This window comes from Patella vulgata, chromosome 6 (assembly GCF_932274485.2).
Source record: "Patella vulgata chromosome 6, xgPatVulg1.2, whole genome shotgun sequence".
Classification (NCBI taxonomy): Eukaryota; Metazoa; Mollusca; class Gastropoda; family Patellidae; genus Patella; species Patella vulgata.
Window position 1 is genome coordinate 36,232,851 of NC_065884.2, and position 26,901 is coordinate 36,259,751.

The following is a 26,901-nucleotide window of genomic DNA, read 5'->3' on the forward strand; positions in this document are numbered from 1 at the left end:
ACTGTCAAATTTGACACTTCAAGGAAGGGTTGATGAAAACTGCCGCTTGCTGGTTTATCCTATCCATGTTTGCTTTCCTATCGGTTCTTGCATAAGATTTACTGTTTAGCGTATCTTTGCTTTAGTGTGTTATGTTAAATTTTATCGGGAGACGTGTTCGTCATTGCAATGGACAACACTGCAAGAATTGGCCGTGGCACTGCAAGAGGAACGGGTCAGATTGCCCCAAATGGTGATTGGACAGTTGATTAGGAGCATGCCACGACGAATTGCTGAATGTCTAAGGATTGGCGGAGCAATTACTCATCATTAAGACAAAAATCAAAATTGACAATGTATCTCTTTGCGAGTCAGATAAGCAGCTCATATGAACTGTTTATGTTCATGTGTAGGCAACTGGCCTGTTATTAACATACACTGGTTACCTCTAATAAAAACAGCAGTGCATTTCCGCAGTTTTGTATTGTTTCTAAATATCCACTACTTTTTTTGAAGGGTATAATTAAGTACTCAATAGATATAGATGCTGTGTACTTTTAACTCAGTAGAAAGCATGACCCAATTATTCCTTCAAAAAACATTGTGTTCGCATTTGATTCCCAGGATAAAATAATACCCTGCGTTTTCAACAAACAAAGATAAACTATTTACATCAATTCTATAACATTCGAGGCATTTTAAAGGGTAATATCAATATTTTTAATGAATTGTATCTGTATCTGCCAATATGTTCCACTGTCAACAACTGATATCGCTATCCTTGTTTATATTGCGAGACTGACAGGATGTCATTTTCTCGAGTAGTCTACATTGACATGAAAAAAAAAGATAGGTTGCCAGGCAACGAAACATACGCCCACAACAGCTATATCGTCCGGGCAGTCAACAAGAGTTGTCGCATATTTTTACTTTTTTTGGTAATGAAACATTTATAATACATTAAATCAATAGGCTTCTTCTTTTCATGACCGTAAACACTGTGTATAAATTTAAAGTCAATCAGATATTAACTTTAGCCTCTAGAGCGTCCACAAGATTTTAAAAAGTGATCAAGGGCCATAACTCTGGTAGTTATTATCGGAAATCGCTGAAAATCAATAGGCTTCTTCGCCTCATGACCTTAAACACTGTGTATAAATTTAAAGTCAATCGGATATTAACTTTAGCCTCTACAGCGTCCACAAGATTTTTTTAAGTGATCAAGGGTCATTACTCTGGCAGTAATTATCGGAAATCGCTGAAAATCAATAGGCTTCTTCGTCTCACGGCTTTAAACACTGTATATAAATTTAAAGTCAATCGGATATTAACTTTAGCCTCTACAGCGTCCACAAGATTTTTTTAAGTGATCAAGGGTCATTACTCTGGCAGTAATTATCGGAAATCGCTGAAAATCAATAGGCTTCTTCGTCTCACGGCTTTAAACACTGTATATAAATTTAAAGTCAATCGGATATTAACTTTAGCCGGACGGGCGGGGGCGTATAAAAATGGATGTTAGTGATAATTTACTGTTTTGATGAAGTCTGGCGTCACTTATTTGTTCACAAATATTAATTTCTCGAGTTTCAGAGGAAAAAAAATTGTTAAACGTGTATTTCGGATGAAAAAATAAAAGTTTTCCATTTTCAATTTTATTTTGATTCTATTGTTGTCAATTTCAACTTCAGCAGGCCGGAGAACCAGAAAAATGAATTGGTCTGGCCTATAATAGGGGCATTTATAAGACACTGATATCAACTTTATACAAATTGAATGATAACTTTCGCCATTAAAGTTAGGGTGACCCATGTACTCACAGAAATACAGTCCACCGCTGATAGTTCGAGACTACCACTGAAGCCTGCACATTCGCCGTGCCGAGACCAACTTTCTGACAGTATGATACTATAAATAGCCATGGCACGTGCAATTCTCTACAAATCTATCAACTATTACAGCCGTAAAAAATTTATTGTTGACGATTTTGAATAGCAGTTAAATTAAGCTTCTTGGTTATTACAGCAGATTTAGAAATTACGTTCGTTTCATTTTTTAAATCGCTTTATCATTAACTGTACCGTTAAGAGCGGCATCTTTTGGTTTAGTACAAATAATATCTCTGAATCACTCGGGTTAGGCAGGAACATGATACTAGCAGTAGTTTCATTTTACTTTTACAAGCTTCTTAAAACGATTGTTGAGCTACCTAACGTGCTTATTTCTAAATTCAATTTCTTGTTCTAGCTTTCTGTTACGTTTCGTAAAAAATTAGTCTTGATTATCCCGACCTGTCAATCAGACGTAGAATGGTCGGTAGACTGGTTAAGCGAGACTAATTTCAAAACACGGGCACGTAACCTATCTTTTACTCAAAAGTGTCTGGATGTTATGGACGACTCTCGGAACCAGTTTTCAGTCTATTATTTATACATGATTAATGGTCATAGCTTATTAAATACAACATGATCGTTTATTTAGTGACTATAATTGTGTGAAACTGATTTGAGGCTTGGCATATATATAAATATTGTGGCGTAATTGTCGAGATATATGGAGATATTTATTTATGGTGGGTCACCCTATTAAAGTGTTCACAAGGTTCAACAAAGTGCAACAAGGGCCATAACTATAGAAGTTAATGAAGGCAGACCACCATTAAATTTCACCATTTCGGTACCCACAAATTATAGCAATTCTCTCTCTGTCTCTTTTCTCCCCTTTTGCATGCCCATTTTTGTTGATTTTTTGGTCTAGAATGGATGAAGATGGTTTGAATTAACATTTTCTGCCAGGTTTTGGCAAATATTCATGATTTTGAGGCGGAAGGATAATGGGGTTATCAGGTTGGCTACAGTGACATGTACGGCAACTAGTTACATGTTTTTTTGTATGTTTCTTCAAGTTTGTGTATCTCAAAATTTTGGTGGTCAACCTCATACAAATTTTAGTGCAAAGACATGACCATTCAGCCCAACGAAAATTTTGGGAAAAGTTGGAGGTGTTCAAAGAGGCAAGAATTAACATTGAAGTCAATGGGGAAATTAATGGTGGTCTGCCTCCTAATAACAGAAATTGCTGAAAATCAAAAAGCTTCTTAATTGTACTAATTGAAATAATGCACCTCAATTTCGTACAGATCGGATGATAAATTTTGTTGATACGAGCGTTCACAAGGTTCTACAAAGTGAAACAAGGACCATAACTATATTAACTATATTTACATAATGTGCATAACAAACTGTGTAAGACTAATAACAATTTAACTTTTTTATTAAGGTGTCGTGATAAAAACATTATTCCCAAAGGGTTGAGTATCGTTTCTCCTATTCAGTCAACAACAGCTTATAAGATACTAAGAAAAGCTAGTAGGAAATTGGTCTTAGAAAGAATAACATATAACCGAAAGCATAAGCAACAACTGATTGTTACAGTAGATGACAACTAGAACAGATCCTACAACATAACCACTTGGATACCTTTTTGTCTATGCAAGAAAAAGCAGATACGAAACAGAATAACCAAATTGAAAGCCGCCACCTAAATAAATTTAATAGATTATGTTTATTCAGAAGTGCAGAGAATAGTAAAAAGCCAGATGATAAATACATCAAAGAACATATCAAGAAAACAGTAGTAAATTTATCTTCTACCAACCTAACAGAAGCACAAACCTCGCTACTAGCAAAAGGATTAAAGTTTATACCAACTACACCAATAGTACCTAAAGAATCCTTTATAACTCAGATAGAACAAGAACTACAAAAGCTTGCCCCAGGTGGTAATATTGATTTTACAAGACACCAAATTAGAAAATTACTTGAGAAACCCATCAACCAAAAACCAAACCTAACTAAAAATGAAAGTAAGGCCATCAAAGAATTAAAACAAAATAAAGAAATATCTATTTTACCAGCAGATAAAGGGAAAGCCTTCGTTATTATGGATACAGATCAGTTAGAAGAAATGGTGAACCAAACCCTGTCAGATTCAACAACCTATAACAAGTTACCAAAAGATCCAACCCAGAAACTAGACAGAAAACTTAAAGCCACCTTAAAAATACTCAAAGAATCAGGTGAGATCGATACTGAGACCATAGGCGTAGGAGCTCAAAGTAATTCAGGGGGGCATAAGAGAAAATTGCCCGAAATCAATACCGTTTTTTCGGGCATACATATCATAAGAGAGCTTCGGGCATATTTTCGGGCATGCAGTGGACAAGAAAAAGACGAGAAAATACTTTTCGGGCAGTGTGGATCTCATAGAAATAAGTTAGTTATATTTTTTCTCTAAACGTTAATAGAAAAAAAAGGTCGTCAAATTTTTCATTGCCCGAAAATAAATTTTTGGGGGGGCCTGTCCCCCCGGCTCCTACGCCTATGACTGAGACATATGATAAACTCAATATCTCGCACCCAACAACACCATATGCCAAAGCTCAAGTTAAAATACACAAGAACCCGGTCAAAGTAAGATTACTTATCTGCTCAAGAGGAACTGTATTCTACAACACGGCCAGATACCTGTCAAATGTACTATCTGACTTAGGTAAGTCGGCAGAATCATATATTAAAGATAGCAAGGAACTTCGGGAAAAAATAGAGAGACAACCCCAACTAGGCAAACTTATCAGTTATGATGTTGTGGACTTATTTACCAGTATACCAATCGATGAAGCCTTGAATTGTGTTCGGGAAAAAATTCAAAATCAAACAACCAACCTCAACACCAGAATAAGTACGGACAGTATAATGAAGTTGTTACAATTGTGTATTAAATCCACATATTTCACATGGAAAGATGAAATATTTGAACAAATCCATGGGTTACCAATGGGGTCACCAATAAGTCCGGTTATCACTGAAATCTATATGACAGCTTTCGAAGAAAATGCCCTAATAACATCCCCAATCCAACCTAGCATTTTGCTTAGAAAAGTGGACAATGTGTTGGCTGTAATGAAGGAAGAGGAAGATCACCAACTACTACTCCACCACTTCAACTCCATACATCCAAGAATACAATTTACAGTTGAAGAAGAAAATAATAAACAGCTACCCTTTTTAGATATCCTAATTGACAGAAATGATGATAAAGTAACGACAAGAGTGTATAGAAAACCGACGCATACTGATCAATATATTAACTTCGCATCTGCCCACCCAACAACAACCAAGGCGGGAATAGTGTCAATTCTGACCAGAAGAGCTCACAATATTTGCACCGATGATAAAATTGAAGAAGAAATAAAACACATCACTGAAACCCTAACCCAATACAACAACTACCCATTAGAATTTGTGAAAAAAGTTATTAACAGTACAACTGAAAAACTAAATAAAGCCCCCGACGTGACCGGTAAAGAAAAAGCTCCTATCCATATCAACATTCCATTCATAGGCCCAACAAGTCATAAGATTAAAAGATTACTAACCAGATTGCAAATAGATGTAACATTTAGTGGAGGAGTACCCTTAAAATCACTGATCAACGCCAATGGGAGAACAAAAATACCAAATGTGGACCCGAAAGGCATAGTGTACCAGATCCTATGCAATTGCAAATCGATGTACATAGGGGAAACGTGCCGCCCGTTATCAGTGAGACTTAAAGAACATAAAGCAGCAACTAGATGTTTGGAACCCAATAAATCTGCAGTAGCCGAACACATCATAGAAAATCCTACCCATACCATAGAATGGGAGAACACCAATGTGCTGACAAAGAACATTAAAGTATGGAAAAGGAGTCTTATGGGAAGCCTTAGAAATCCAAAGACACAAACCTAAAATGAATAAAGATAATGGTCGAGCAATATCAAATGTATGGAATGACTTATTAATGTAATGGAGGAAGATTGGGAACCACCCTTACTAATAGTCTATAGTTAACAATATATTTCATTAATTAATAGTTACATGGTTAAGAAAATGCTAAAAGATTAAACATAGGTTGTTTTTGTAGTTTATACATAGGGAAATGGTTTGAGTGTTAAGTTATAAGATTATGATTATAAGGAAGGAGGAGAGAGTAATCACCCTTATTGATTATGCTTATACACATTAGTTAAATTACCATATTATTAGAAGACATACTCAAAGACACTAATAATTTATTGATGTTTTGATAATATTAAAGGGGTATTGATAGTATGATCATTAAGCCTTGGTGGTGGCTTCAGTACCTGTGTTATCTGTTAATAAGAGAGATCGTGAAGTCATTTTCAAAGGGAAATGTTGTTATAACTATTAATTGATGTTATGTTTTTATTGTCTTACTCATGAATGTACTATAAATGTAGGTTGTTATTCATTATTGATCATTGCTTGACCTGTAAGTGTATTGAAACGTTGCATGTAATAAACCAAGAAGTAGTAAATCCATAAAGTTGTGTTATTATGAATATATTTACCTTGCTGAAGAACACATAAACACCATTTTAAGATTACAAAATACAACAAAGGTCAATATGGCTGTGCAAATACAAAAAATTGTTGAACAAAAATCAAATCAAAATAAATGGACATTAAATTATAAGTTTGTGCGGATACAATATTAAGAGTTTTCTGCCTTGACTTACACTTGTTGAACAGCTAATGCTCGACGTGAAGCTACCGGAGATCCCTCACTTATATTTCCCAGTGAAAGTCTTAAAATCCAATATTAAATAGAAGATAAAATTGATATAACTGACAAAGATTATAAAAAATAGCAAGACCAAGTGTGGAAGACGCCCACACAGCAGCTTTGTCTCAACTGCAGCTTATCTGAAAGGAAAATTTGGATGTTGAGCAAATTTGACAACGTTTTTGACAAAAGGGGGATAACTCTGAAAAGGTATATTGCAGAATGCTGAATATCGATAGTTTTCGTCCTCCATGACCCCAATGCTTCAAATCAAATTTGAAAAGATATGTTGCCAGCCAACAAAACATACGCCTACAGCAGCTAAATTATCCGAGCGGTCCACAAGGGTTGTCGCATATTTATTCTTTTGTAGGTAATTGGGTGCATTTACAGGACAATTTCATACAGATCAGATTATAATTCTACAAACGAACAATGGCCTTAACTAGGACTGCAACGATAGGCCTGGCAACGATAGGCCAGGCAATGATACGATGCGCATTACGATTCATAGCCTATGATACGATTAATATCGCGATATAGGAAATAAATTTACAAAATGCTGTTAAATTTTGAAAGTCTTTCACTGTGAAAATTCGAAGACCTACTTTTATGATTTACTTTAAATGTGGTGTTTTCTCGGTCAACTGAACGGATTTCATTGTTGTCATGTTTATAGACCGGGAGCCCAGGAGGTTAGCCTAGCTGAAAAGTGTACCAATTTTCACATATATGGTATCAAAGCATTCATATCTGGTATCATTAGAAAGTAAGTCTGCCGATTATCTGGTGGTGGGTGTGGCTGTGAGGGCTGGGATTCTGGGCATGAATTCTTGGGCTAGATTAGCTCAAAAGTGTACCACATGAAAATGGTACAGCAGTGTACCTTACATCTTCAAGTATTACAAAAACATTTTGACAGACATTTCTAGTGGTGGGGTACCCCCAACAGAGTTATGTAATTGCCAGACCACAGCTAGGCTAGATTAGCTGAAATCTGTACCACTTAAAACTGCTTTTGAGTTGTTCAGCACCACCACAGGAATCATGAATGATCACTGCCAGACAGTTTACCCCTAAAAGAACAGACACACCCAATATGCCACGCCTGCCAGCTAAGTTAGATTAGCTTAAATCCGTACCGCCTAAAACTGCTTGGAAGTCGTTCAGCACCACAGGAATCATGAATGATCACTGCCAGACAGTTTGTGCGGCGGGCTACCCCTAATGCACATGCCCAAAATGCCAGCCCTGCCCCCCTCCCCACCTAGGCTAGATTAGCTGAAGCCTCTACCACCTAAAACTGCTTGGAAGTTGTTCAGCACCACAGGAATCATGAATGATCACTGCCAGGCAGTTTGTGCGGTGGGTTACCCCTAACACTAACAGACACTCCAAAAATGCCACGCCCCCAACTAGGCTAGTCTAGCTGAAGCCCGTACTACCTAAAACTGCTTGAAAGTTGTTCAGCACCACCACAGGAACCAAGAATGACCACTACAAGACAGTTTGTTCGGTGAGGTACCAATGACAAAAAGCCCAAAATGTCACACCCCGCAACAAGGCTACATAAGCTGAAGGATGATGTCGCCCTGGGTAAATTTTAATATTCAAGATGGCCGTCATGAGACATTTTCTGGTTATTTACTTTAATTTAGTGGGGTAAAATTCGGGAGAGATTCTCTCCAACCTTGGTATGAAGGTAGTTTCTATAAGAATTTGACCCATTGAATCCGACGAGCTTAGGTGTTCCTCCTAAAAGTGACTGCTAATTCCACTAGGAAGCCAAATTCACAATGGGGGCTCATTTTTGAAGGAAACTCATAATGTTCCCTAAAATGGCGTGTAATATATTGAAATATAGGTTTTCGTTGTCAATTACTTCATAAACATAAAAAACATGTTTCGACCAAAAGTTATTCCAATCCGACGATATTCTTTCCCTTGTATTCTTATAAGGACACAAATTATACACGGTCAAACAGAATCAACCATCAGGCCATCGTGATTCGAAAGCAAATGTTTATAAAAGCGAACTGGGGCTTGTCCAACCTCATGTAAAATTCTAACTTACGCTCGCTTGAATCACTTGAATACTCGCAATCAGTATAACAGTCTGATACTTCCGCTTTCATCAGTATCATGCAACGGGGGTGAACCTTGTCTTGACAGTTATTAGGTCACTCATACGCGTCGGTAACGCTGAGGTTGGCAAACATTTTCCATCCCTTCTTCCCCTCTGTTTTTTTTGGTAGAGAGGGTGACTGTGACTGGTGTCATAGTGGATCATAATGTATGCTTGACAATTCGCTCTATGAATTCGGCGAATCAGAAAACCTATAGTTTAAAACATTACTAACATCGTTGTCTCACCAAAATTGGCCGCCATTTTGAATATGACCTCAACCTGGAATACCCTTTGGTCGGAACATGTTTTTATGTTTATCTGAAGTAACTGACACAAAAACCTATATTTTAATATACTGCACACCTTTGTTAGGGGACTATATGGGTTTCCCTCCAAAATAAGTCTCCATTTAGAATTTGGCCCCCTAGGGGAATTAGCCATCACTTTTAGGAGGAATACCAAAATTTATTGGATTCAGCAGGTCAAATTACGATAGAAACCAGCTTCATACTGAGGTCCGAGAGAATCTGTCCCGACTTTTACCCCACTAAATTAAAGTAAATAACCAGAAAATGTCTCATGTCGGCCATCTTGAATATTTAAATTTTCCGAAGGGTGCCAGGGTGGCATTACCCAGATTCTGAATCTACACATATTAAAGACATATAATCCACTCAAAACTTACATTTCAATATATTGCACATCTTTTAGTGAACTTTATGAGTTTCCCTCTAAAATGGGCCTCCATTTTGAATTGGGCCCTCTAGCGAAATTAGCCATCACTTTCAGGAGGAATACCCTAGCTCATTGGATTCAGCGGGTCGAATTCTTCTAGAAACATATTCAAACCGAGGTCCGAGAGCAGCTGTCATATATTTTACCCCACTAATTAACCAGAAACCGCCTCATGTCGGCCATGTTGAATATATAAAATTTCCCCAATTCTGAATCAACACATATAGAAGATATATAATCCACCAGTAACCATTAGGTGGATTATATTTCCATGTCAAGGCTTAAAATGGGGTTTGGCAACCGGACTTTATGGTTCGTAAGTCAGCGGTCACTGAGTTGAACCACTACTTATTATTCTTCATACGATTACTTAATCTTTAATAGATATTACATACTCATGAAAATATGTAATACCCAGAATTCTTAATAAGTCTGACCTAGCTGATAAAGCCAAATTTTTGGGAGGGGGCGCTTGGCTGTCGTGTCTTATGGGAGAACCCTACCAAACAAACTCTCTAGCAATGGGCAGTGTGATCCCTGGGGTGTTGAACAATTTCCAAGCAGTTTTAAGTGGTACACACTTCAGCTACTCTAGCCTAATTGCGAGGCGTGTCATTTTTGGCGTGTCTATTAGGGGTAAACCACCGTACAATCGGTTTGGCAGTGATCATTCATGATTCCTGTGGTGGTGCTGAACAACACCAAAGCAGTTATAAGTGGTACATATTTCAGCTAATCTAGCCTAGTTGCGGGACGGGGCATTTTGGGCGTTTCTTTCAGGAGTACCCCACTGCAATATCTGTCTGGCAGTGGTAATTCATGATCCCTGTGATGGTGCTGAACAACTTCCAGGCACTTTTAGGTGGTACGGACTTCAGATAATCTAACCTAGTTGTGGGGGGGGGGGTATTTTCGTCGTGTCTATCAGGGTAACCCACCGCACAAATTGTCTGGCAGTGATCATTCTTGGTTCCTGTGGTGGTGCTGAACAACTTCCAAGCAGTTTTGAGTGGTACAAATTTGAGCTAATCTAGCCTAGCTGTGGTCTGGCAATTACAACACTGTCGGGGGTACCCCACCACTAGAAATGTCTGTCAAGAGTGTTTTTTTAATACTTGAAGGTGTAAGGTACACTGCTGTACCATTTTCATGTGGTACACTTTTGAGCTAATCTAGCTCAAGAATTCATACCCAGAATCGCAGCCCTCACAGCCACACCCACCACCAGTTCCCTGGCAGACTTACATTCTGATGATACCAGATATGCATGCATTAATACCATATAGGTGAAAATTGGTACACTTTTCAGCTAGATTGACCCCCTGGGCTCCTGCTCTATTAACGGGAAATCCTAAAAACTTCCATACTTTACTTGTGACTTATATACTTGGTATGGGGGATTTCGATCACACTACTGCTTCTGTTGATCGTGTGACTTGAATTTGGTGAATTCATTATGATAACATTTCAGCTAGCTGGCTTGCTCGTATTGGCACAGCAATTTCAGCCAATGAAAAACTATCTCGTTGTCAGGTCAGTCATAGATTACAGAACAGCAAAGAAAATAATGTTACGAAGATTTTAATAACAAATATTAATATACATTGAAAATTTGTGCTGATCAATGTATACAGTATGTACAAATCGCCATTCTTATACAGTAATATTATCACAAATCGCATATTACTGACGTATATATATATATTAATATGTTGTATGTTTTTTTCCGCATATTATTCAAGTGTGTAATTTGAAAGCAACTTAATTTCCAGCACGACTTGCTTAACCAGACTGATATTTTAATCTTGACGAAATAGCTATAATAAGCCACTTCATGTGTCGAAAACGCCTTAACCGGTCATTGTCGACTATAATCACCACAACGTCATACAGCTAAGTGGTCACTGTCGACTAAAGTCGACCACAGCAAGAAAAATTTTTACAAGCCGCATTTGAGTATTTAGTTTTGTTTTTAATTGATATGACCACGCATGTGTGTCAGACAGGAACTTGTCTTGTCAAGGCATTGAGAAAAACATGTCTTTGTTCAACATTTTTTGACGAAAAACCTAATTTAACGATGTCGGGAACATTAAAGATGCTCGAAGTGGTTGAAATACTTATAAATTATTCCGACTCGGATTATATCGATGACACCAATTCTGAAGATGATATTTCTGATGAAAAGGATTTAGTATGATTTGTAAATTATAGATCAACTTATCCCCTTTAACTTTTTTATTGGTGTCAAGAGTCTCTCACTTATAATTATTCGGCAGTAGTCGATTGAAATAGGCATACAAAATATTTCACGTCAGCCTTTATTTAGCCTGACCACTTGACGTCATTTTGTTATTTTGCTCATGGACTTATTTACGCATTTAAAGGAATATCAGTATCGTGCATCGTAGATTTGTAAAACATCACGCTTCATCGATGAATCGTTGCAGCCCTACCGCTGTATCGCCTTATGAGTCACATTTTGAAATTTTAAGTAGATTCTTATACAGAATTCTGGGTGCAATGATAGACATTTGAATCGATTTGAAAATGAGAATTACATTCCTTTACATTCCTTATCGCTGAATTTTTTTCTTTACGTGTGTTGCGTGCTCTGTTTTGGATGTGTATTATTTTCATATTTGTCCGTGGATACATAATAGGATTATTATTAAGGATATTTAACATTTACAATATGAATAAAGTAAGCACTCTCAGGGTATTGTGTTTATGTTAGACAACGCATTTCTCTTTATTAGAATGTTTTAACTACATGTATGGTCTAGCTTTTATAATAAAAACAAGTCAACAGTGAGGCTGATTTCCCCTTCGAAATCCCAAAATAAATAGATAACACATATTAATTAATCGCACATTTATTTTTTTCAAAAGTATCGAGCAATCAAACTATACACTAAGTTTCATCACTCTCCATCAGATAGAATCAAAGTTATCTTGTCTCAAAGCATCGACCAATGGAATTGCTTTAGCTCGAAATGTTAATCATTGAACTCAGTCAAGACATTCACCTAATGAACATCAACATCAAGTTTAAACATTCTACCTCATTTAAAAGCAGAGTTGTTATGTTCCAAAGTCTTGACCAATCAAATTGCTTATCGGTCCTTAGCCTAAGCAGAAAATTCTCACCATCGAACTTAGTCAAGGTAATCATATCATGAATCTATATTCGGAGTTTCATCGCTCTCACTTCATTATAACCAAAGTTATCGTGCCCCAAAAGCATCAACCAATCAGATTGCTTATCTCTGCTTAGTGTAAGCAGACAATGTTCATCATTCCTTAAAAAATTAGTCAAAGTATTGATGTAATGAAACTATATACCAAGTTTTATCACTCTCACTTAATTAGAACTAAAGTTATCGTGTCCCAAAGCATCAACCAATCAAACTGCTTATCTCTGCTTACCCTACACAGAAAATGCTCATCTTCGAACTCCATCAAGGCATTGACCTAATAAACACCTACACCAAGTTTGAACATTCTAACGGCGGACAGACAAACAGACAGACCCATTTTAATAGTCCCCTGCTTTCTTCGAAAGACGGGGGACAAAAAAAATCAGCCGAAAATGTAACTGATAAATACATGTCAATGTTTCAAACATTTGGAGTTTTTTAGTTCCATTTCGAGTAGTGAAAATAAATTAACGATTAGTTTCTAAATTATTTATGGTGCCGAAAAACATCAACTATTTGCATATCACTATTGAAATTAACACTGACTGACAGCTTAGTAGCACACCATTGGTAATTGTTCTTTGATATTGATGTCAACTGTTTGATAGTCACGTAATTCAACGTAAGTCGGTAAATAAGAGTGATTTGAATTGCTAAATCAAAGATGAAATATGTTCAATATAAATACTATTGTCTATACAAGACTACAAGGTGACAATTGGTCATTGAAGGGGATCTCATTTTAGACATTGTTTTCGTTTGATGGAATATGTCAGTTCACATATTGACCTTTCATTGATAGTATGCATTGAAGGCCGAACCGTTGGCACCGAAATGAAAAATAAAAGTCAGCCCGGTATTTTATCTGTCCCATGGATTCAGCAAAGATTTTAAAGTTCCATAATTTATGATTACTGAATGAAGGTTAATTAGGTCTTGGGATGAAAAGACCTGCTCCCATTTAAATTAGATGATATTCTTATATCGAATACCAACTGCTAAGGGATCTTTTACGGGCACGCCAATGTGTACACAGGACCTCGGTTTTTCTTCCCATCCGAACGACTATAACGAGCTATAATTATGTTCTTTCAGAAAGTATTCAAATATCATAAATTATTTGCTAGCTATTAAAAAGATAGGTTGGCAGGCAACGAAACATACGCCCACAGCAGCTATATCGTCCGGGCAGTCAACAAGAGTTGTCGCATATTTTTACTTTTTTCGGTAATGAAAAATTTATAATACATTAAAATCTGATTAAGAATAACAACTCATTCAGTAATTATCAGAAAACCATTAGAATTTGTTTGGTTTTTATAAAGTTCTGCCCCATGCTAACATTTAGTATACGAAACTTTTAACATCATGGATTTAGCTGTTCAAGTCATAAAAATTCATTTAAAATCTCAAGACCTTAAACTTAAACATTAACATTAGCCACTAGAGCGTCACAATTTTTTTCAAAGTGATCCAGGGCCATAACTTTGGCAGAATTTATCGGAAATTGTTGAAAATCAATATGATTCTCCGTCTCATGACCTCAAACACTGTGTATCAATTTCAAGTCAGTCGGATATTAACTTTAGCCCACAAGATTCTTTAAAGTGATCAAGGGCCATAACTCTGGTAGGAACTATCGGAAATCATTGAAAATGACTGGGCGTCTTCGTCTCACGACCTTAACCACTGCGTATGAAAATGAGGTCAATCGGATATTAACTTTAGCCTCTAGAGCGTCCAAAAGATATTTCAAAGTGATCAAGGGCCATAACTCTAACAATAATTATCGGATATTGTTGAAAATCAATAGTCTTTTTCGTCTCATAACCTTAAACACTGTGTATTAATTTAAAGTCAATCGGATATTAACTTTAGCCTCTAGACACTGATTTTCCGACGTGGTTTCCCCTTGTCAGTGGTGCAGAACGGAGGGCCTGACAAGGACAGCTGTCTAGTCCTTCAGATGAGACAATAGTGCCGCTGCCCGGGCAAAATTTCCCTCATAGCACAGTGTATGGCGTATACCCGTCTTCATTAGCCCAGTATAGGAGCAGAACAGTAGGACGTTAAACCCCATTTCATTTCATTTCATTTCTCTAGACACTGAGAACTGCTAAAGGGTGAATCTGTGCACAGCCACCATATAATTCTCAGTCATGGTTGTTATTTGTGCGTGTATCGAAAGAAAATTAATTTTCCGACTATTACTCAGTATTACCGTGTTAAAACTGTAAATAAGGTGTGTTAATTAACAAGGGTGAAAAACTGTCTGAGAGGTGAGTTAATTAACGCTAGGGGTGAAAAACTGTGCGACAGTGCGTTTTCAGTAGAAGTGTGTTAATTAACCGACCGGTAAAAAATGAATGTAAATGTTGTGTATTGTTTAATTGGCGTGTTTTCTCGCTAGTTGCGATAACTGCATCAAAAGGAGTATAATCAAGGACCAATAGGCTTTATCTGACACGTACGTGTTAAATCAAAATTTGGGAAGTAAAACTGTTTTACCGTGCGACTTACCATTCGACCGTGTGTTTTACGCAGGTCTTTGTATAATTAAAGACGTTTCTCTTATGTGTTTTTTGTATTGCGTACCATATATATAAAGTTGAATTTAATGAAATAAAAATACGGACCTTAATCTATCGTATACGGAAAGGCGAATTTAATGTTGTCATTTATAAATACCCCCTACCCCTAGTTGAAGCTCGTGCCGTTGCCCCCTTAACCTTGGAATTGCCCCAGCTTTGCCCCTCCAATCACTGACGGCTGGCGCCGCCACTGCTATAGCTTTTCACTAAATTTACATCGCGTACAATCCAACAAACCTCATTCCAGAATTTATAACTTATAATAGCCGTTTTTATGCAATTACAGAATTGTCCTGTGATATTACAGATCAAAGAAATACATATGCCCGAATTGAATAGCCGCGGGAATATAGAGAGTAAATCCAGCAAAAACAACAGAAATATATTTCTGCTTTATTACTAAAAAGACGCGCACTCACCATTTGACATTTAGTAAATTTATAAAAACGTGCCATGTTTCGTAAATTGTGCATCTTACCTTCAATAGCAATATCCATAAAACAGAAATCTCCATATTGATAAATAATACGGCACTAAATTTACATCGCATACAATCCAACGATCCTCATTCCAGAACTTGTAATTTATAATATATTTAAACTAAAATTACTTTAGCTTTTCACTAAATTTACATCGCATACAATCCAACGATCCTCATTCCAGAACTTGTAATTTATAATATATTTAAACTAAAATTAGTTTAGCTTTTCACTAAATTTACATCGCATACAATCCAACGATCCTCATTCCAGAACTTGTAATTTATAATATATTTAAACTAAAATTACTTTAGCTTTTCACTAAATTTACATCGCATACAATTCAATGATCCTCATTCCAGAACTTGTAATTTATAATAGCCGCTTTTATGCAATTACAGAATCAAAGAAGCACATACGCCCGATATGGAACGTAATCATTTTTCGAGACATGTCTTCTATTCTTACGACTATACTTGGCGTTTATATTGCGTACCATATAGTCATGCTACTTATAAAGTTGCATTTGATAGAATAAAAATATTGACCTTAATCTATCGCACGAAATGCAATGTCGTCATTTATAAATATCGAACAGGAAGGCCCCAATTTAAATATCCCCGTGTATATAGCGAATAAGCCAAATTTGCCATATGTAAATATACTGATTCTCGTAATAAAATACTTATTCTCGTCTTCCGACAAGTTATTATTCGTGTCTTCAAATTTGTCCCATTCAAATGTCAACCCAACCATTTCAGACTTCACGTCTAACCGTTTCACGCATAGTCCGTGCAGAGTAATAACAGCTCCTTGATCAAAGTAACAATTCTATCACATGTAAAGGCGTTCATGTTCGGTTGCTTTATTTGAGAAGATACTGATATTACACTATAAAATTTGTCAATTTTTTCTTTGAAAATTCTGACAAATTGGTAGCTCTTCGGGAAGGTTGATCATATCGCTTACCCTGTTTGTGTATTGTAAGTTTTTATAATAGCTAGCAAATAATTTATGATATCTGAATACTTTCTGAAAGAACATATAGCTCGTTATTAGATGTTAGTTTTTAATAGGCCATTTTTTTTAAGATAGTTGGATATCAATCACAGATATCAAATATAAATCACATTAATTAGATGAACAGCCCAACGCAGCTTTGAAATGAAATGAAATGAAATGGGGTTTAATATCCTACTGTTCTGCTCCGAACTGGGCTAATAAAGATGGGCATACGCCATACAGTGTGCTATGAGGGAAATTTTGCCCAGACAGCGGCACTACGGCCTATTTTTATATCAAATACCAACTGCTAAGGGATCTTTTATGTGCATGCCAATGTGTACACGGGACCTCAGTGTTTTTTCCCATCCGAACGACTATAACGAGCTATAATTATGTTCTTTAAGAAAGTATTCAAATATCATAAATTATTTGCTAGCTATTAAAAAGATAGGTTGCCAGGCAACGAAACATACGCCCACAGCAGCTATGTCGTCCGGGCATTCAACAAGAGTTGTCACATATATTTACTTTTTTCAGAAATGAAACATTTATAATACATTAAAATCTGATTAAGAGTAACAACTCATTAAGTAATTATCAGAAAACCATTAGAATTTGTTTGGTTTTTATAAAGTTCTTCCCCATGCTAACGTTTAGTATACGAAACTTTTAACATCATGGATTAATTGAAAATCTCAAGACCTTAAACTCTGTGTATCAATCTGAAGTCAATCGGATGATAACTTTAGCCTCTAGAGCGTCACAAGATTTTTCAAAGTGATCAAGGGCCATAACTTTGGCAGAAATTATCGGAAATTGTTGAAAATCTCCATCTCAAGACCTCAATCACTGTATAAATTTAAAGTCAATCGGATATTATCTTTAGCCCCTAGAGCAATTACAAGATTTTTTGAAGTGATCAAGGGCCATAACTCTGGCAGTAATTATCAAAAATCGCTGAAAATCAATAGGCTTCTTCGTCTCATGACCTTAAACACTGTGTATAAATTTAAAGTCAATCAGATATCAACTTTAGCCTCTAGAGCGTCCACAAGATTTTTCAAAGTGATCAAGGACCATAACTCTGGCAGTAATTATCGGAATTCACTGAAAATCAATAGACTTCTTTGTCTCATGACCTTAAACACTGTGTATAAATTTAAAGTCAATCGGATATTAACTTTAGACTTTAGAGCGTTCACAAGATTTTTCAAAATGATCAAGGGCCATAACTCTGGCAAAAATTATCGGAAATCGCTGAAAATCAATAGGCTTCTTCGTCTCATGACCTTAAACACTGTGTATAAATTTAAAGTCAATCGGATATTAACTTTTGTCTATAGAGTGTCCACAAGCAATTGTGGACGCCGGACCGCCGGACGGAGGCGACAACAATATACGACCACATTTCAATGTGGGCGTATAAAAACATACAATACACAAACAGGGTAGGCGATATGATCAACACTTCCCGAAGAGCTACCAATTTATCAGAATTTTCAAAAAAAAATTTGATAAATCTTATAGTTTAATATCAGTATCTTCTCAAATAAAACAACCGACAGTTTTCCAATATGTGCAATTAAGCTCGAGCACGCCTTTACATGTATAAATATAATTGACAGCTGTTCTTGTCAGATCCTCCGTCCTGCATCACTGACAAGGGGGAATCACGCAGGAATATCTGGATAAACTTTCCCGGCCAATGCAGGGATCGAACACCCAACCTCCAGGCTAGCGAGCCAGCGTCTTACCCACTTAGCCATCATGCCCCCCAACAAACGCAGCTTTGAAACAAACAGCGTTGTAATTTTATATTTGATTAAACTTCACATTTCATTTAGACCTTAGACAATTACGTTTCCAACTGGTAAGGAGAAGTAATTCAAATTTATTATTATCATCGGAGAGATGTTTTGCAAATAATGGGGACAAAGTAATATTAATACTATAAATCAAAATTTTGTTACTATATATTATTATGGTGCGCCCTTCCATGTAACTTACTTAGGGACACTTTACAAAGTGACAATTTAATCTGAAAAAAATCAAGATTATGGACATGTAGCGTCGGTTAAAAGCCCGTTTAAATAACTGTGTTTTAAAAAGGTTTTTTTTTTTAAAGAATATAGATATGTACAACATCTTAAACTAAATGGTAGATTATTCCATAAAACAGATACGCCTGTATCAAGAGATAGTTTGTTACTGGTTGCAGTAAATTTTACTATACACGTTTGTATGTATTCTATTTACATGCCAAAAAAAGTTTTAACCATAAATTACCTTATTTTTCAGTTTGCACGATTTTTTAAGTTAGCGAAAACAGTCAATTAATAAATCTATAAACAAAATTAACAACTGTAATTCAGACAGCAACTTCTAATACACATTTTGGTTGAAATAAATAATCTGTGTGTAGCTTGTTAATTAGTTTATTACTTTATGGTCCCAATCAAGTATCAAAACACCGCATTTGTTACGCAACACCTAGAGGTCAACGTTTTCAAACCTTCTGATAAATTAACCATAACAAAAAGATGGCAATACTTTCCCCCAGTTTGATTGTATATACAGGATACTATTGCTCTAATATTGTATTTTAAAAAACGATTGGAAATGTAGACGGTGTTATTGATGAACTATTTAAATGTTCACATCATATCCCAAGTAATTATATCGTCTAGTTCTATCGGGAGCAGATCAGTCGTTCATTAATTATAAGTTTATGGAACTTTAAAATCTTCGCTGAATCGACGGGACAGATACAATACCACGCTGATTTATATTTTTCATTTCAGAGTCAAAGGTCAATATGTGAACTTGCACGTTTAATCAAATGAAACAATGTCTAAACTGATTATAAAATAAACCTGATATTGCTTTCCGATGTGGCTGGGTTATTTCAGGTGCCAGTCGTAAGAATAAGAAGACAGTACATGTATATTTAGATACGGCAAATTTGACTTTTACGAGAGAGAGAAAAATGGGGTTTAACGTCCACTCGACAAAAACTAGGGACTAACATATGGTTTAATTTTTTTATTTCAATAATTCGCTAGCGCGTAGGGGTCTTTAGCAGTGGGAGGAAACCGGAGGACCCGGAGAAAACCCACAAGGTTGGACAGGCGACCCTACTCCTTGTCACGTACAACCGGGGAATCGAAACCCCGCCAGTTGACCGTATGATACAGCGCGTGCATGCTAACCATTCGGCCATCCAACACCCCCCCTATAGAGTCAAATCCCACATACTAATAAAAGCGAACGACATGTTTATATGTAAAAAAAAAAACAGTGATATTTTGGTAAAATCCTAACCATTGTCAAAATATCCATCAAATTCTATCTGTTTATGACATATGGTTGGTAGACCAAATAAGATAATGTTCTCCCCCCCGGTCTTGGGAAATGGGGAGGTTTATTCCATATTTTGGATTGAAATTAAAGTCAAGGTCAGTCTAGGACATGCAGAAATTAGGGGGTTATAAAAGAGGGTGTTGAGTGAGACTGATCAGAGCTCACCCAGGTATTCCGAGCAGCTATCATTTATTGAGAACGAGGGACCTTTGAAGCCAATCCAGCTTAATAATAAAGTTGAAGAAATCATTTAACCTGTACATTTATATATTAGGATCACGAAGAAAACACAACAAGGAAGTCCAATCTACAAAGTCTCGAAAAATGATTACGTGTCATATCGGGCGTATGTGCTTCCTTGATATGTTAGATCACGGGACAATTCTGTAATTGCATAAAAGCGGCTATTATAAATTACAAGTTCTGGAATGAGGATCGTTGGATTGTATGCGATGTAAATTTAGTGAAAAGCTAAAGTAATTTTAGTTTAAATATATCATTTGTGTGGATATTACCACTGTTTGGTTGGTTGTGCCGTATTATTTATCAATATGGAGATTTCTGTTTTATGGATATTGCTATTGAAGGTAAGATGCACAATTTCTGCAACGTGGCACGTTTTTATAAATTTACTAAATGTCAAACGGTGAGTGCGTGTCTTTTTAGTAATAAAGCAGAAATATATTTCTTTTGTTTTTGCTGGATTTACTCTCTATATTCCCGTGGATATTCAAATTGGGTGCTGACTGCTGGGTATTTATAAATGACGACATTACATTCGCCTTTTCGTATACGATAGATAAAGGTCTGTATTTTTATTTCATTAAATTCAACTTTATATATATGGTACGCAATACAAAAGACACATAAGAGAAATGTAGATCATAGCAAGCATACACGCCTTTCAAAAGACCTGTCTTTAATTATACAAAGACCTGTGTAAAACACACGGTCGAATGATAAATCGTACGGTAAAACAGTTTTACTTCCCAAATTTTGATTTTAAAGTTTTAACGCGGTAATACTGAGTAATAATCAGAAAATTAATTTTCTTTCGATACACTTACAAATAACAGCCATGACTGAGAATTATATGGTGGCTGTGCACAGATTCACCCTTTAGCAGTTCTCAGTGAGAGCATCCACAAGATGTTTCAAAGTGATCAAGGGCCATAACTCTGGCAGTTATTATTGGAAATCGTTGAAAATCAAATAGGCCTCTTCGTCTCATGACCTTATCTACTGTGTATAAATCTGAAATCAATCGGATATTAAATTTAGCCCCTAGAGCGTCCAAAAGATATTTCAAAGTGATTAAGGGCCATACCTCTGGCAGTAATTATTGGAAATCGCTCAAAATCAATCGGATATTAACTTTAACCTCTAGAGCGTCCACAAGCAATTATGGGCGCCGGATCGCCAGACGGACGGATGGTCGGGGGCGACGACAATATACGACCACATTTCAATCTGTGCGTATAAAAAAAACCTATTTAAAACAGATTGATTTAAACAGGCTTTTAACCGACTCTGTATACATGTCCATAATCTTGTTGGGGTTTTTTATATGATAAAATTATCACTTTGTAAAGTGTCCCTAAACAAGTTACATGAAAGGGCGTACAATAATAATATAGTGTATCAATATTCTTTCTTAAACTTTAATATATGTATAACAGTAACAAAATTTTGATTTATAGTATACTAAGCAGCAAAAAGAAACGTCATGTTGGTAAATTACTCTGAATAGACGCATTGCATAAAACTTGCCAAATGTTTTTATTGTATATTTGTGACCACATCTACAACTTTACCTGAGCAATAAGGCTCCTTCCCAAACTCAGAATTGAACCCAGGAAATGTTCTCAAAAACGCAACCTGACTTCTGAGATGGTAATGTGTTCTCCATGATTTTCATGTAACTCATGCTGCACGTGCTGTTCACCAGGACCAGCCCTATAAAATGCACCCAATACCTGGTTGAATCATTCACACTACAACATCAGCAGCATGCCACAACTCACGACAGCTCAGATGAACCAGGCGTTTGGAACCAGGTCATTGCCAATCACTTCCAGGTCAATGTTCGGACCATCTACAGGCTTCAACAACGCTTTCGAGCCACCGACACCACGGATGTTCGCCCCTGAACTGGTAGACCAAGGGTTACCACAGAGCGACAAGACCGCCATGTTGTGCGACAGCACGTGCAGAATCCCTTCACACAGGGATATGAGACAGCACGTCAGACAGTGGGAACGCACGGAAGACCGTAGACCTTACCGTGGACCGATCCTCACGTCTACAGTTTGCCCAACAAAACCAGAACTGACGACAATATATCTATAAGTAGCGTGACTAAATGGTATAAGGTATAAACACCAGGTAGTCATAAGAACAGAAGACAAGTCTCGAAAAATGATAATGTGTGAATTCTGGCATATGTGTTTCTTTGATCTGTTATATCACGGGGCAATTCTGTTATTGCATCAAAAAGGCTATGTTATAAGTTAAAAGTTCTGTAACTTTATTGAAAGGCTAAAGTAATTTTAGTTTAAATATATCATTTGTGTGTGAATTACCATTCTTCGGTTGGTTATGAAAATTTCTATTTTATGGATATAGCTATTGAAGGCAAGACGCACAATTTACACATCAGGGCACGTTTTTATCATTTTAATGAATCTGAAACGGTCAATGTGCGTATTTTTAGTTATAAAGCTCTGAGAGATGGGTATTTATAAATGACATTACAGTGGACTCTGTCACAATCGATGTCTGATCCGGATTGCTGTGACATCCGACATGATTTTCATGTCCCGATTTATTTCCTTATTACTTCAGCCAAAAAATCGCTGGTAAATCCGGATTCTGTATGTTCCGGATTCCGACATCAATCAGCCGTCCTGTCACATAATTTCCATTGAATCGACACCGTATAATCCGTACTTCAAACGGTGGGTGTGAAGCATCCAATTATCCGGTTTTCGAAGTTACAGTATTTCCGGTTTTGGAGAAAGCTCGGTATTCCGACACGCTGTGTGATCCGAAATATTGTAACGATCCTGTACGATGTCGGATGTGACAGAGTCCACTGTACATCCGCCTTTCCATACGATAGATTAAGGTCCATATTTTTATTTGTATGCAATACAAAAGACGCATAAGAGAAACGTCAATTATAGTGAGCACACATGCCTGCCTATTTCAAGACCTGGGCCCTGTTTCACAAAAACTTAAAAACTAAAATCAAAATGAAATTTTAAAGTTTATGCGTTTCACGATGATCGATAGTAACTTAAAGGAGTTAAATCGCTAATATTCGAGACAAATGGGTCGCAATGCATATGATAATGTAATATGAGTGTATATAATCTAATTTACATTTAATCGTTTCTGTTTTTACTTAGATTTCAAATCAATTTTCTCAATCGAATGGCCATCTCTAGCCTCTGGTTATTCCAGTCTACACCAATTGTATTTATTGCGCATGCTCTCCAGATAAGAATATGAGGCAGGGCTCAAAATTCGCAGATCTGTATCTAGGGCCATTTTTTGAAAAATGGTTGTAGACAGCAAAGCCTCTCTAAGGCCATTTTGTTCAACACCAAAGCCATTTTTACAATTCTGAGATTATTAAGGCTGTTTTTGAAAATCTGTTTTTTTAATAACACTCGCCCTAAAACATCTTCTAATTATGTTATGCTACTTGGGGACTCTGCGCACATATGATCTACTTGACAACTCCATTCTCTTCCTCCACATGTGACGATATCCATGCGCAACCCATTTACCGTATCAATACTCTTTTCCCCCGGAAGTCCGGTTTCCGTCTTATAGGCCTTCTCCGCTTGACATAGCCTATGGATGAAGGTAAAACACAAATTCACATTTCAAAACTTTTTTCTTTGTTAGAAATAGTCTCTACACGATGCCGAGTGATGTCGCACGCTACCGTCTATAGATAACAAAATTACTTACACTATATTCCAATCGAAATATTTGCCGACATTTCTAAATATTTTTAGCTTGTGTATTTCTTTATTTGAAAACATAGCCCCCATTCAAAATACAATCATAAACCCTAGAAAATGCCATCAAAATAGAATCTTTTCTCTGACATATGTGCTTGTCAAAATTTTCACGTTTCCATCTTGTAATTTCTCGCGTCTCAAGAGACCGTTTGACATGACTTATGCAATATGTCTAGTTTCGTTCATCGAGTCCCTTGTTACAAATGGCACTAAAGCACATCATGTACCAATGGTAAAATGTTTATTTTGTCTTAAGTATTGGATAGAAGCCCATCTTTTCCCCGTAAGATCACAACATCAGTGTTGATTTAAACTGACAAATAATCTGTTTTCTCAATGTCAAAGCCTTTGGATGATATTGAGTTAGAGACTTAGCTACTTTAAAATCCAATTTTAATAGATTTTAGTTAAAATTGCTTGCACCCGTACAGTGCACAATTCCGGTGAGGGCACATAGCACTGAGAACTACTAAGAGGTCAATCTGTGCACAGTCCTTATAGAAAATTATGTCTTGGGCGTTATCTATACGTATATCAAAAGGAAATTAATTTCCCGGCTATTACTCGGTATTACCACGTTAAAATTGTAAATAAGGCGTGTTAATTAACAAGGGTGAAAAACTGTCTGAGAGGTGAGTTAATTAACGCTAGGGCTGAAAAACTGTGCGACGGTGCTTTTTCTGTAGAGTTGTGTTAATTAACCGACCGGTAAAAAATGAATGTCAATGGTGTGTATTGTTTAATTGGCGTGTTTTCTCACTAGTTGCGATAACTGCACCAAAAGGAGAATAATCAAGGACCAACAGGCTTTATCTGACATGTACGTGTTAAATCAAAATTTGGGAAGTAAAACTGTTTTACCATGCAATTTATCATTCAACCGTATGTTTTACGCAGGCCTTTGTATAATTAAAGACTGGTCTTTAGATAGGGGTGTGTGCTCGCTATGATCTACGTTTCTCTTATGTGTCTTTTGTATTGCGAACCATATATATAAAGTTGCATTTAATGAAATATACGGAAAGGCGAATTTAATGTTGTCATTTATAAATACCCAGCGGTGAGCGCACAATATGAATATCCACAGGAATATAGAGAGTAAATCCAGAAAAAAACTATTTTTTCTACTACCGAAATATATTTCTGCTTTATTACTAAAAAGACGCACACTCACTGTTTCACATTTATTAAATTTATAAAAATGTGCCACGATGCGTAAATTGTGCATTTTACCTTCAATAGCATTATCCATAAAACAAATCTCCATATTGATAAATAATAAGGCACAACCAACCGAACAGTGGTAATTGACACACAAATGATATATTTAAACTAAAATTACTTTAGCTTTTCACTAAATTTACATCGCGTACAATCCAACGAACCTCATTCCAGACCTTGTAACTTATAATAGCCGTTTTTTTATGCAATTACAGAATTGTCCCGTGATATTACAGATCAAAGAAACACATACGCCTGAATTGACACGAAATCAGTTTCGAGGCTTTTCTTCTATTCTTACGACTATAACTGGCTTTTATACTACGTACCATATGGTCACGCTACTTATAAAGTTTTATTTAATAAAATAAAAATATTGACCTTAATCTATCGCACGAAATGCAATGTCGTTATTCATAAATATTGAACAGGTAGGCCCCACTTTGAATCGGGGGTATAGCGAATAAGCCAAATTTGCCGTATGTAAATATACTTATTCTCGTAAATATACTTATTCTCGTAAATATACTTATTCTCGTAAATATACTTATTCTCGTAAATATACTTATTCTCGTAAATATACTTATTCTCGTAAATATACTCGTAAATAAACTTATTCTCGTAAATAAACTTATTCTCATAAATATACTTATTCTCGTTAATATGCTTATTCTCGTAAATATACTTAATCTCATCTTCCGGCAAGTTATTATTTGTGTCTTCAAATTTCTACCATATAAGGCATTTTCATCAATAGATCATAGGAATCACTTGATGTTTCTAGTTTTTGTATATTTTCTCATCCTTTTATCAGATCAAGGTAGAAATACAGGAATATTCATAACAAAACACAACACAAGGTATATATGGATATAACTAGAAGCACGGTTAACTATTCATAACAAAACACAATACAAGGTGCTTCTAGATGTCATTTAAAGAAATAAAGAAAAATAAGGACATCTTCATACAATACTAGTAAAGTTTAGACATTGTTTGATTTGATTAAACGCTTAAGTTAACATATTGACCTTTGATTGATAGTATGCATTGAAGGCCGAGTCGTTGGAGCCAAAATGAAAAAAAAATATATATATCAGCATGGTATTATATCTGTCCCGTGGATTCAGCGAAGATTTTAAAGTTCCATAAACTTATGATTACTGAACCAGGGTTGTTAATTAGGTCTTGGGATGAAAAGATCTGCTCCCGAGGATATGATTACTTGGGATGTGATGTGAACAGTTAAATAGTTCTTCGATAACACCGTCTATATTTCTAATCATTTTTTAAAATTCAATATTACTGCACCAGTATACTGTATATACAGTCAAAATGGGGAAAAGTATTGTCATCTTTTTGTCATGGTTGATTGATCAGAATGGTTGAAAACGTTGACCTATATAGGTGTTACGTAACAAATTATAGAGGATACTTGATTGGGGCCTGAAGTAATAAACTAATTAACAAGCTACATGGATTATTTATTTCAACCAAAATTCGTATTAGAAGTTTTTGTCTGAATTACGGTTGTTAATT

General features: G+C 36.1%; 1 protein-coding gene across 6 annotated transcripts in view; it reads right to left on the bottom strand.

The window, feature by feature from the left end:
- The window catches only part of LOC126825386 (serine/threonine-protein kinase BRSK2), a 695,489-nt gene that overhangs the window by 252,965 nt on the left and 415,623 nt on the right, over window positions 1–26,901 (bottom strand). For 3 of the 6 annotated variants that reach the window (XM_050555005.2, XM_050555008.2, XM_050555004.2), the window contains exon 14: window positions 6,563–6,631. The exons of the other annotated variants lie outside the window; for them this stretch is intronic. In XM_050555005.2, coding sequence (XP_050410962.1) covers window positions 6,563–6,631 — 69 coding nt within the window. The remainder of the gene's footprint in view (window positions 1–6,562; window positions 6,632–26,901) is intronic. 6 annotated transcript variants of the gene reach the window in all.